This window comes from Triticum aestivum, chromosome 7B, assembly GCF_018294505.1.
Source record: "Triticum aestivum cultivar Chinese Spring chromosome 7B, IWGSC CS RefSeq v2.1, whole genome shotgun sequence".
Classification (NCBI taxonomy): Eukaryota; Viridiplantae; Streptophyta; class Magnoliopsida; order Poales; family Poaceae; genus Triticum; species Triticum aestivum.
Window position 1 is genome coordinate 431518647 of NC_057813.1, and position 11824 is coordinate 431530470.

At 48.9% G+C, this 11824-nt stretch overlaps 1 protein-coding gene and 1 long non-coding RNA gene across 2 annotated transcripts; both read left to right on the plus strand.

The window, feature by feature from the left end:
* Positions 1-1931: 1931 nt before the first annotated feature.
* On the plus strand, positions 1932-2734 carry LOC123159751 (ferredoxin). The gene has a single exon (XM_044577570.1). It carries the CDS (start codon positions 2094-2096, stop codon positions 2520-2522), a length of 429 nt encoding a protein of 142 aa, XP_044433505.1. The 5' UTR covers positions 1932-2093; the 3' UTR covers positions 2523-2734.
* Positions 2735-7569: 4835 nt separating this feature from the next.
* Positions 7570-9266, plus strand: LOC123163041 (uncharacterized). The gene is made up of 2 exons (XR_006481681.1): positions 7570-7872; positions 9027-9266. It is a non-coding gene; the product is annotated as an uncharacterized lncRNA (long non-coding RNA).
* Positions 9267-11824: the final 2558 nt, after the last annotated feature.

Below are 11824 nucleotides of genomic sequence, written 5' to 3' on the forward strand. Positions count from 1 at the left end.
TCTGGCGCACAAATCCCAGGGCGGATTGGGTTTCAAGACTTCCGGGTGTTCAACCAAGCTCTTCTCACGAGACAGGCATGGTGCTTGCTAGCTAAGCCTGATAGTTTATGTGCGCAGGTGTTAAAGGCTCGGTATTATCCTGATGGACGCCTTGAGGATACAGTATTTGCCGGAAATGCTTCGCCTACTTGGCAGGCCATCCAGCATGGCCTCGAGCTCCTGAAGAAGGGCATCATCTGGCGTGTCGGGAATGGACAGAGCATCCGCATCTGGCGGGACCGCTGGGTACCCCGGGAGCCTTCACGCCATCCCATTACACAGCAAGGCACCTGTCGGCTGAGATGAGTGGCGGATCTTCTGGATGATGCCGGCGCTTGGCAGATGGACTTGCTACGCCGACACTTCCTCCCGGCGGACATTGACGCGGTCACCAGTATCCGCACCTCGCCCCACATCACCGACGACATTATCGCATGGGCGCCGGAGAAGAACGGTATATTCATCGTTTGATCCGCCTATCACTTCGCCATGGACGAGCGGGAACGTCCACTGGCTACCTCCACGAGCAGGGCACCAGATGGTCGTCGCGCCATCTGGAAGATCATATGGGGGTGCCCTGCCCCCCCTAAGGTACGCGTGTTTGCATGGAGAGTAGTGACCAACTCGTTGGCTACCTGGGCCAACAAATTTTCTCGTCATCTTGAGCTTACTGACATATGTCCTCTTTGTGGTGTGGAACGAGAGGACGGCTTCCATGCATTATGCAGATGCCCACTTGCTAGAGAGCTGTGGCGGAATATGGAGACGGACTGGCCAATCCCAAAGCTCGAGGGAATTTGCAATAACGACCCAGAGTGGCTGTTTTCCCTCCTGGAACCACTAGACGGAACGGCACGCCTGGTCACCCTCATGATTATGTGGCGAACCTGGTACGTGCGCAATGAGATTACTCATGGAAAGAAGCCACCCCCAACAGAAGCATCCCGCCGCTTCCCCAACGGGCACATTAATTCGCTTCTATGCATTCATCACTACCCAAATGGAGACGTGGAGAAAGGAAAGATGATCCTGCATGTTACCCCACCGGCCACAACTTTATGTACTGAGCAGAAGCAGGAGCTACGTTGGGCGCCGCCCGGCCCGAGCTGGACGAAGTTAAACACTGATGGCAGTTATGTCCCAGCTACAGGCGTTGCAGGAGGGGGCATGGTCCTCCGCGATGACAGAGGAGAGATCATCTTCAGTGCGTGTAGGGAGATACGCACATGTGATAACAGCCTGCATGCGGAACTTGCAGCATGCAGAGAGGGCTTGGAATTGGCTTTGCATCGGACCAACCTACCCATCGTGGTGGAGCTGGATAGTGTGGAAGCGGTCACGAGGCTTACAACACATGTGATGGACCGCTCACAGCACCGTGTTCTAGTTGACGAGATTCGGAGGATAGTTACATAAGAGGATAGAGAGATTTTTTTTACTCACTGTAGACGATCTCGGAATAAAGTTAGTCATGAGTTGGCCGCGTACGGCCGTAGTACCCCCCGCACTGCTGTGTGGTTGCGATCAGGGTTGGAATTTGTTGTAAACCTATCCAAGGCTGATAAGCCTCCTTGAGTAATGAAAATCTCCTTTCACCCTGCAAAAAAATGTACTCATATAAGGCTAGCTTTTTTTCCTGTTAAAAAAGATAAATAATGGAGAAATATTTGGGAAGATAACACTTGGCACTCGGTTGGTGGAACACGTCACAATATTATTTCGAATTGATCTGTAACCAGAATCTCAATGCAAAATACCCCAAGCATACAACCGAGACCACGCATGCACCCCATCGCATGGCCTCCACACGCCTTGTCGATATCCATGGTGGCATCTGCGCCGGCCGGGTGTCACGGATCCCCCTTCACTCCCTCAGCGTGTGAACGTGGACGCTCCAACCCAACCGTGCCCCGTGTTCAGGATAAGCTGGCCGGCTCGTCCGCCCTTCTTATTGCCGCTGCTTCTCATCTCACACGCTCCAACACTATCCTCTCCTCCACCGAGTATCCGCCTACGGAGTAGTACCTCGCAAGCTAGCTCGCAGCTCCGCCGCAATGGCCACCGTATTGAGCAGCCTCCGCTTGCCCTTCTCCGTCTGCCCCGCCGCCCCTTCGGCGCCCATGGCGGCATCCCGCGTCGCGCTCCCGCTGTCGTCGACGGCCGCCAGGGGCATGAGGCTCCGCGCGCAGGCGACGTACAAGGTGAAACTGATCACGCCGGAGGGCGAGGTGGACCTCGAGGTCCCCGACGACGTCTACATCCTCGACCACGCCGAGGAGGAAGGGATCGACCTGCCCTACTCCTGCCGCGCCGGCTCCTGCTCCTCCTGCGCCGGGAAGGTGGTCTCCGGCCAGCTGGACCAGTCCGACCAGAGCTTCCTCGACGACGACCAGATCGAGGCGGGGTGGGTGCTCACCTGCGCCGCGTACCCCACCTCGGACCTCGTCATCGAGACCCACAAGGAGGAGGAGCTCACCGCTTGAATTCACTGATTTGTTTAGTTCGACCCGTTTCCACCGTGCGCGTGTACCATGCACGACATTCGAACTGTATCAGGATATTGAGGAGTTGCAAAGTACAGTACGTAATTAGTACTTGCTGTTGTGGTCGGATTTTGATTGCTTTTGCTTATTAATGCCTAGTGTTAATTTTCTCAAGTCAATCAAGTAATAAAAGGAGATGAGATTGTACTCCATGTCTCCGTTACGCGTGCCTCGCGATTCACTTATGATTTAGATCCTTTTTAGTTTGCATATAAGTTTATACAAAGTCAAAGTATCTCTACTTTAATCAAAGAGGTAAATGCACTGCTGATACATGAAGTTACACAACATATACAGTTTGGTGTCACAAGTTGAAAAATACGGAAAGCTAGTGTCACAACTTGTCTCAAAGTGCATATATGGTTCAATTCTCATATGTAGCTGTGTATGCTGCTTCCATGGCATGACAGGGTGGTGTCAGGCCCGCTGTCAAAGACTAGATGGAGCTGGAGCGACGCTTTTTTGCAGAACACCCCTGAATTAATAACAAATTTTGTACAATGCCCGACCCGTCAGGAAACAGCACAAAGGGAAAGTTCATATGAAAATAGTGCCGACGCAGGTTCTCACTACAAGCATGGCATGGTCCTGCTAGCCAACGAACTAGTTCAATTTCCTTGTCCATCTAAGATAAGTAGGCCTATTGTTCTGTGCACCAACATGCACCCGTCTTAAATGGGTTGCAGTTACTGCAACCCATTTGCCATATTTTAGTTATTTTTCGTTTTATTTATTTTGTAAAAGTATATAAATCTTAAACACAGTAATATATAGAGTTAAAATATTCATATTCACATATTTTTTACAGTTTCATAAACAAGTGTTCATATATTTAATAAAAACTATTAACTCCATGTTTGTAATATATTTAACAAAAATATACATGTATTATTTTAAAGTATCATATAACTAAAACAATATTTAAGACTTTTCATTTGAGCGGTCTAGGGATTTACAAGGCTCATATTTATCTTCACATTAGTATATAATTATTTTGTAATGTCTAAGAATGTATAAATATTTTCACAAACACACAAAATTTATAGAACATGTGAACACTTTTTAAAACAATATAAAAATTTCTTATATCCTACAGGAATTAAAATTTTAACACCTTCCAAAATTATATGAACATTTATTAAAATATAATATTTTAATCATATTTTATTAAGTATGTATTTACTTTTTAAAATTGTACAGATTATTTTAGTTCATAAATATTATTTAAGCAGGTAATACGTAATATTTTGTATAGTTACATGAACCTTTGTTTAAATAAGTTAAATTTTTTCTTCAAATGAATTATAACACATATTCTGTTTTTACTTTTTACTCTGATTATAATTTACATATTTTCACCAAATTATTAAAAGGAAAAAAAACTAACGTATTTTCACCAAACTAGAGGTCATTAAGCTTCGTTATCATATGTGGAGAATGAAACTCAAACTTGTCTTGTGGCTAGAACAGCCGGCCTTGTAGGACAAGGTCTCGGATTCGAACTCAGTCTGCGTTATTTTTATTATTAATTTTCCCTTCTACTATTTCGTAACAATGGGCCCTTGTCTCTGGCAAGACATGTAGTGGCATTTCATGGGTTTTTACAAGATTTATTATTAAATCCAGGCGTTCCGTTGATCTATCGAGGACCAAACAATCACACAAGCACGACATCGAGATTTGTTAACGACACCGATATGGTTACATCCCCGGGGCAATGACTACGAGCGTTCCTTCCCATGACACCGCTACAATACCGCACCCCGGCCATCCGGGCGCCGGCACACGCCGTCGGCTCCCCCACGTGCCCGTGCTATTATGTTGGCATAGGTTACATCGTGTGTCTACCCCTACTATATATGAGAGGTTTAGCATACAAGTGTCCTATTAGGACACAACTCCTACCCTGTCTACACACAGTACGACTCCAAGTCCAACTATAACCTAACTTGTACAATAATATTCGACACAACTCTAACAAACTCCACCTTGGCGAATATTCTCCACCACCTTGAATTCGTCCGTGCGTCAAACCTCCATGTACATTGGACTTGAGATACGCCATGAGCACCGCTGCTACTCCCAGACTCCATGTGACTCCACCTGCAACTGTAGTCCCTTCTTGTCTTCTTCACAATCAACACGAGCAAAATTAAGTTCCTTATTACTCTACCTTGTGCTTCCAACTTTCGGAGAATCCGTTCAACGCCATCACACACCGACCACTGTCTGCATGAAAATGAACAACTCACATATTGGACGCCACATATAAGAGTTACATGAACTCAACATCACCGCTCTTTCATGACCGTCTGTCTGAAACTTGAAGGAATTTCACCGTCGCCCCGTGTCACCTTGAGTCAAATTCACAGTTGTCTCACCCTTTTCCCGGATAGTCTCTGACCTGTCCCACAACTATAGCACTCCGCCTCCTTCTGTATTTGTCATCCGCACTTTGCCATGTGCATTGAACACAACAGAATATACGGCCATGTACTCTCTCTGTTTTGACAAATCCAGACTTTCCGCCACTTTCTCAGATTCTTCATGGTCAACTCCTGTCCATCAACTAGCACCGATAGACCCAGTCACCAACTTGAATCCGGTACTCGTCAACACTGCTTTAGTACCCCCTGCACAGTTTGTCTGACCACATGTCTGACTATCAGTGCCTTGTTCTGTCGCTGTGTCCCGTGCTTACCGCATGCCTCGCCTCTATCATCGCGTCGAGCCTCTGCTGTCCTGGTCGAGTCTCCCGGGTAGCTAGCCCACACTGCCTCAACCCCCACTGCAGAGAACCACCGATCATCACCGACCGATGCCGAGTATCACGCCTCCATCAGACCACTGGGCCCCAGTCCAATCCACGTGTCTCTCGCTATCCCGCTGAAATAGGCTTCGACTCTCCATGCATTTACGCCGTAGCCCCTCCATCAGCACAGAGTGAAGTCGTCCATCAAACTCCAGCTCCACCTTCAACATGACTCCATGTAGCTGGTCGTGCTACCCCGCGCCCCGTCGACTTCAAGCTCTCTCATGTGTGCACTGCCTTGAATCAATCCCGCGCCATAGTCTTGTCGAAGTCGCGCAAGCCCTCAGACCTGCACCACGTGTTTCCACGCCCCAGAAGTTGGCCACCATCAGCATCACGCTCTTGTGTCGTCGTCGCTGAAATCACCGCCGTCTTCTGCTTTGACCGACATCCTCGTCGATCCATCAGACTATCCAGTCCGACCCAACCGAACTTATCTGACTGCAACCGTGCTCCACCCTGCGTCGTGTCCGTCCGCACATCTCCGTGCATTGCTTAACATCCTGTGTATGCATGAACATGACACGACATGCTCCAGACTCCACCCAAGCCTTGTACGCACGCCGCCGTCGCCGCACACGTCCATCTTCATTGACTTGCATCGTATCAAATATTTCATGGACTCGCAACCGCGCCTTTGTTTTCCGTAGCGTGCACCGCTGTCATCCTGTACATACACGTACATGTACCAAGCAAAGAGAGCCAATCGGAGAATTCCTCTAGTAGCCTTTCCATGCACAAGATCAAAAGTTTCGTTTATCCTGGCTCAGGTGCAGCCCCAAACTTTCTCCATCCTGCTCTTTGTCTTGCTCTCGATGGATAGCTACACACACGATACCTGACGCCCTTATTTTCCTTGTAACAAATCTCACGCAGCTCATGTATCGCATCACACGAACTCGCACACCTCTGGCATCAGCAGCAATCCCGGCCTTAGCATACGCACAGCCGAAAACTGGGCTACCACGTCTCCCGGCCCGCAGCCCACCCAGCTTCCAGGCCTCCTGCTGGTCACGCCTCCAGCTGCTTTGCTTCGGCCGCTCGCGCGATCCGATCTGGCGAGACTCCCGCTGCTGTACGTGCGCGCACGCTCCGCAATACACTGTCGTTGATTCTGACCTGCCGCAGCGCGCTTTCTCGCTACTTCGATTGACCAGATCAACACCGCCGCCTAATCGTCCTTTGATCGCGTCAGCAATCCCATCTTAACGCCTTTGCTTGCGACCTCCTCCAACGATTTTTGCACGGTTGGATCTTCGATCTCGCAGCGCCTGATTTTCCGCTCGGCTCCCTCTGGATCAACTCCTCCGCGACCTCTGATCAACTTAGCTCGTGATACCACTTGTTAGAATAAATCCGAGGCGCTCCGTCGATCTACCGAGGACCAAGCAATCACACAAACACGACACCGAGATTTGTTAATGAGGTTCATCGATATGGCTACATCCCCGGGGCAATGACTACGGGCACTCCTCTCCATGACACCACTACAATACCGCACCCCGACCGCCCGGGCACCGGCACACGCCGCCGGCTCCCCCACGTGCCCGTGCTATTATATTGGCATAGGTTACATCGTGTGTCTATCCCTACTATATATGAGAGGCTTAGGATACAAGTGTCCTATTAGGACACAACTCCTACCCTGTCTACACACAATACGACTCCAAGTCCAACTGTAACCTAACTTGTACAATGATATTCGACACAACTCTAACACATGGGTTTTTACAAGATTTATTATTAAATTCAGGTGTGTTTTGCGTCGCTCCAGCTCAACCCACTCACTGACAATGGGCCTAGCGCCACCCTGTCATGCCATGCAAACGGCATATACGGCTAAGTGAACCGTGTATGCACATTGAGACAAATTCCGGCGCCATTTTCCCATATTTTACAACTTATGACACCAAACTACACATATTATGCAACTTGATGTATCACTGGGCCAGTTTCCCTGCCCGGCCCAAGCCAGGGAAGGCCACCCCCTACGAGCGCTCCCGTTCTGTAAAAGAAAAAAAACTTGCTCGACACACGTGACCTGCGGTTGAAAGAGAGTGGATGCGGCGTGCCGCTCGATTCAGGCAAAGCGGGCGACACGGGTGACCTGTGGTGGGATCCAACCTACGCGCGAGTGGTTCCAACTAACGCACGCCGCTCGCGAGGATCGAGAGGGATCGCTAGATGGGTGGGGGACACGGGCGATGATGGCGCCTTATCTTGTGGAAACTGCTCCACTCGGCCTTAATAAACACAATCATACTTCAGTTTTCATTAAGCAGGCATTCATGCCGGGGCCAACGTCTCTTCTGTTGCACACTTCAGTTTCCATCTGGTGCGTGTATACATGCTTCCTTTCCCAGCCATTCTTCGTTCACCCTCTCTACTCCAGTAGCACAAAATATTCAGCATCATGCTCGGGTAGATTTCCATGTATTCTACCTTATGCCCAAGTGCCGTGGAGTTTGCTGCCCCAAGGTGAGCAGATAATATCTTATTTTGTAGTATCCCATCAGTTCTTGTAGTATATGGTAAAAATGGTGAATGCCAGTTCTTCGGTTTTGATCAAGATATGAGACTAGCATATGTTTCGGCCTCCATGTGAAAATTTGTTTAACTGTCAACTTATTAAGTTTGATACCTAGGTCCGTTCAAAGCTTACGCGCTAAGCTGTGTATAAGTAACTATTTACTTGTGCTACAACCGATGCTAATTAAGCTAAAGGATTTTTGAGTCGATCTGTAGCAGGTAGAATTGTTTTGTGAAAAGGGGTAGCAGGTAGATATGAACTCCTGGAATATTTTTACAAGTATGATTTCATCCTCTTCGATGACTAACGAATCTTAAGATATTTAGTCATATAGACATCTTAACTGAAACAAGTGGATAGGATACTATTTTCTGTCCTTCATCTGTGTTATCCTAAAATCTGCTCAAGACATCGTGTTACTAAATAACTAACGTACATATTGTGAAAGAATGTAGGATCCATTTCCAGTTTCCCTGATGGTGCATTTTTTTACTGTCCTAAATTTCTTCAGAGTTAGTTTCATGTAATTTAGGCCTGATATATTCAAGGTTTTCTGGTTAATATTATTGATTATTCATTTCAATGCAACTATTTGTATACTTCACACGCACAAAAAAGGGACGATCATGTCAGAACATGGTGATTTTCAGAGCCAAATTAGATTGGGCTTGTACAAGAACAACACTTGGGAACTTTGAATGTCTGTTGTAAGCTCGTCCACCCGCGTTTGATCCACATGGCCCCAATCACCTGAAATTGTTGTTGCTTCCAGATAATGATTTATTGGCTTGAGCGCATGGTTTTAAGCTCGCCCACCCATGTTTGATCCACAAGGGTGCATCTTCTACCTAATAACGTACACTCAAGGGAGGGAACTTTCCCCTTTAACCACGTTTCTGTGTGTGTTTCCAGTCACTTGCACGAATGAAGTTTGCCTTGGTGAAAATATGGTACTGATGTTTTGTGTGACGTGTTTTGTTGCTTATGAAGGGGAGTTTCATGGGTTCAGAAAGCTTGAAAATTATACAACTACCTTTATGCACCTTTAACCTGGTTACCAAGGTTCACATGAATATAATTTTTTTTTCCTTTCTTTGAACAGGCTGAAAACATCAAGTTCACCTTGGAGCAGAAGTTGGTGTTTTTGGCTTGAGAATTTTTTTTTGATGATAGACGATATAACTCCAATCAAGACTGAACTTCAAATTATCTGCCTAAGAACAGATGCAGCAGCAGTTGACATATATCCGAATTGTGATATTTAGTTCTCGGTAATTGTACTATGTTATTGCTGCAATTCTTATAAGTATAATCCCAAACCTTCCAGTTCTAGTTAATAATACACCAAAGGATTTAGTATTAAGTACATACTATCATTGTACTGTAACAATGGATGCGCGCGGCAACGGGCGCTATGGTTGTTTAGGTGTTAAAAAAAACAATGTTTGTTTAGTCGGCCATTTTGTGCACCACGTCGAGTCCCCCCCCCCCCCCCCCGCCCCCCCTACATTTACGTGTAGATGACCTCACACTGGATCGAGTGCCTAAAATATGTTGACACAAGATCCAGGCCTTGGCAGTGGCACCCGGGGGATCTTACAAGATTCCAGTGGTCTAAACAAAGTCAGATACAGCTACCTGTGGTTGAATGGTTAGAGGGATTTTAGAAGATTCCAGGTATCTTAGAAGATTTCAGTGGTATAAATAAAGTCAAATACAGCTACCTGTGGTTGGATGGTTGGAGGGACTCTGGTATCCTCAGCCTACTAGGGTTCAAGTCCTAGTGCTCTATTTATTTCTGGAATTATTTCAGAATTTCCGGCGATGCGCATTCAGTGAAAGGAGATGCCGACTCTGAAATTATTTCAGAATTTCCGGCGATGCGCATTCAGTGGGATGAGACACCGACTCAGTCTTTCGAAGGTGGTCATAGGAGTAGGGTGTGCGTGTGTGCGTTCATAGGGATGAGTTTATGCGCGTGTATATTAGCACTTGCGTTAGTGCATGTCAACAACAAAAATATATCGTTGGATTCGTATTTAAACATAGTTTTCAATGATATAGTTTTTTATGACATGCATGGAAATTTTGTTAGTTAAATTTATGATCAAAATTTAACATTGATTATCATGGGAATCAATAAAGCAGGACCAAGATAGTACAATACAAAACAGAGGAATATCTCTCTTTTGTTATGCTAGTTCTCGGCCGCACTTCCACCCATACGAGCTCGTGAGCAGACCAGGCTTGTGAGCAGCGTTTGAACAAACACATCACTTTTGAGCAGAGCCATCAAGAGCGCGTTTGGTTACTTTCTTCCCAGGGCCTGGTTGAGAGCAAAAAAACGAGCCAGGATGAGAAGGGCCAGGCTGAGGAAATACAGGCTAAATAATTGTGTTTGCATGTTGTTTGGTTGCCTGCATGTCGGATCTTGTCATGACAAAAGCAATTTTTACCATAGTGTTTGGTTGTTTGCATGCATGGTGATTAGGAGTTAACAATCACACTTGAACAGAGAGCTAAGAACGCCACGGAATCGAAGACCACGACGGTGCGCATTGGCCGCCGAAGCCAAGGACACGACCACCCACTACTAAGCGTTCACGGTGGCGTGCGCGTTCGCGTTATTGCGCTCCGCCGACGGTGACGCTCCCGCCTCCGAGGAGCGCGAACACCTGCTGTTCTCGGTGGAGTATCGGCGCCGCTTGTCCCCTCCGGTGCCACAGGAGTACCTAGGCAACTGCATGCGGCCCTGCTTCGTTGAGGTCGGCGCGTGCAACCTGCTCGGCGCGAACGGCGTGACGACGGCCGTCGCGGTGATCGGCGCGGCCATCCGCGCGCTGGACGGCGACGACGTGCTTGCGGGCGCCGAGGGGTGGTTCCAGAAGATATTGTCGCTGGTGCCACGGTGGCCCATGTCCGTGGGCGGCTCGCCGCGGTACGCCACCGACGGGCGGCTCGGGATCGAGGTCAGCGTGGCGCTGCCGGAGGCCGACATGGCGTGGTTCGCCTCATGCTTCTCCGATGGCCTGCACCAGCTATGAGAAGGGAGAAGATCTTTCTCCCCATCCCCACCTCCACCACCACTGCCAAGAAGAGCAGGGGAGCACGTGGGGATCTCGAATCGAGCTCCCTCACATGGCCACTAGGGTCCTCGACACGCTCGCCGTCGTGGCGGAGGATGGCAGGGGCGGGGGCGTGCTGCCGCTCACCTTCTTCGACGTGCCCTAGATCTTCACCGGCCCCGTGGAGCGCATCTTCTTCTACCCCTACTTGCACCCGACCGAGCAATTTCGGGCTGCCCTCCTGCCCCGCCTCGTCTCCTCCCTCTCCGCCGCGCTGCGGGCTTTCTACCCGCTCCTCGGCCGCGTCCTCCCCTGCCCGAACGGCGGCGAGTACGAGTTCTTTTGCCCCGCGGGAGGAGGGGTTGGTGACACCGTCGAGCTCACCGTCGCCGAGAACGAGGACAACTTCGACGAGCTCTCTGACGACGGGCCCGGGGACGTCGCCCGACTCTAGTCGCTCGTGTCGCGGCTTCCGGTGGTTGAGGGGAGCGGGGACAACGGGTTCGTGCTCGCCGGCGGCGGAGCTTCAGCCATGATGAAGGAACAGAGGGAGAGAGGTTAAGGATAGGTGATTAACCGCTAACGCATTCCCAGCAAGCCAGACCCAGAGCTACTTAAGAACCGTGTCGTGGAGGCCCAATGGTACTTGCATGTAACCAAACAACCCAGTACAAAAAAGATGCTGCATACAGCGGGCTTGGTTGCGATTTTGTGGGCAACCAAACACGTCCCAAGTTCATCCCCTGCTCTCTCCTCGCGTTGGTCGTCCTCTTCTTCGCCGCTGAGCGGCAGCTCCGGCCAGACATCTACGCTGCCACCTGCACCAACTTGGCGA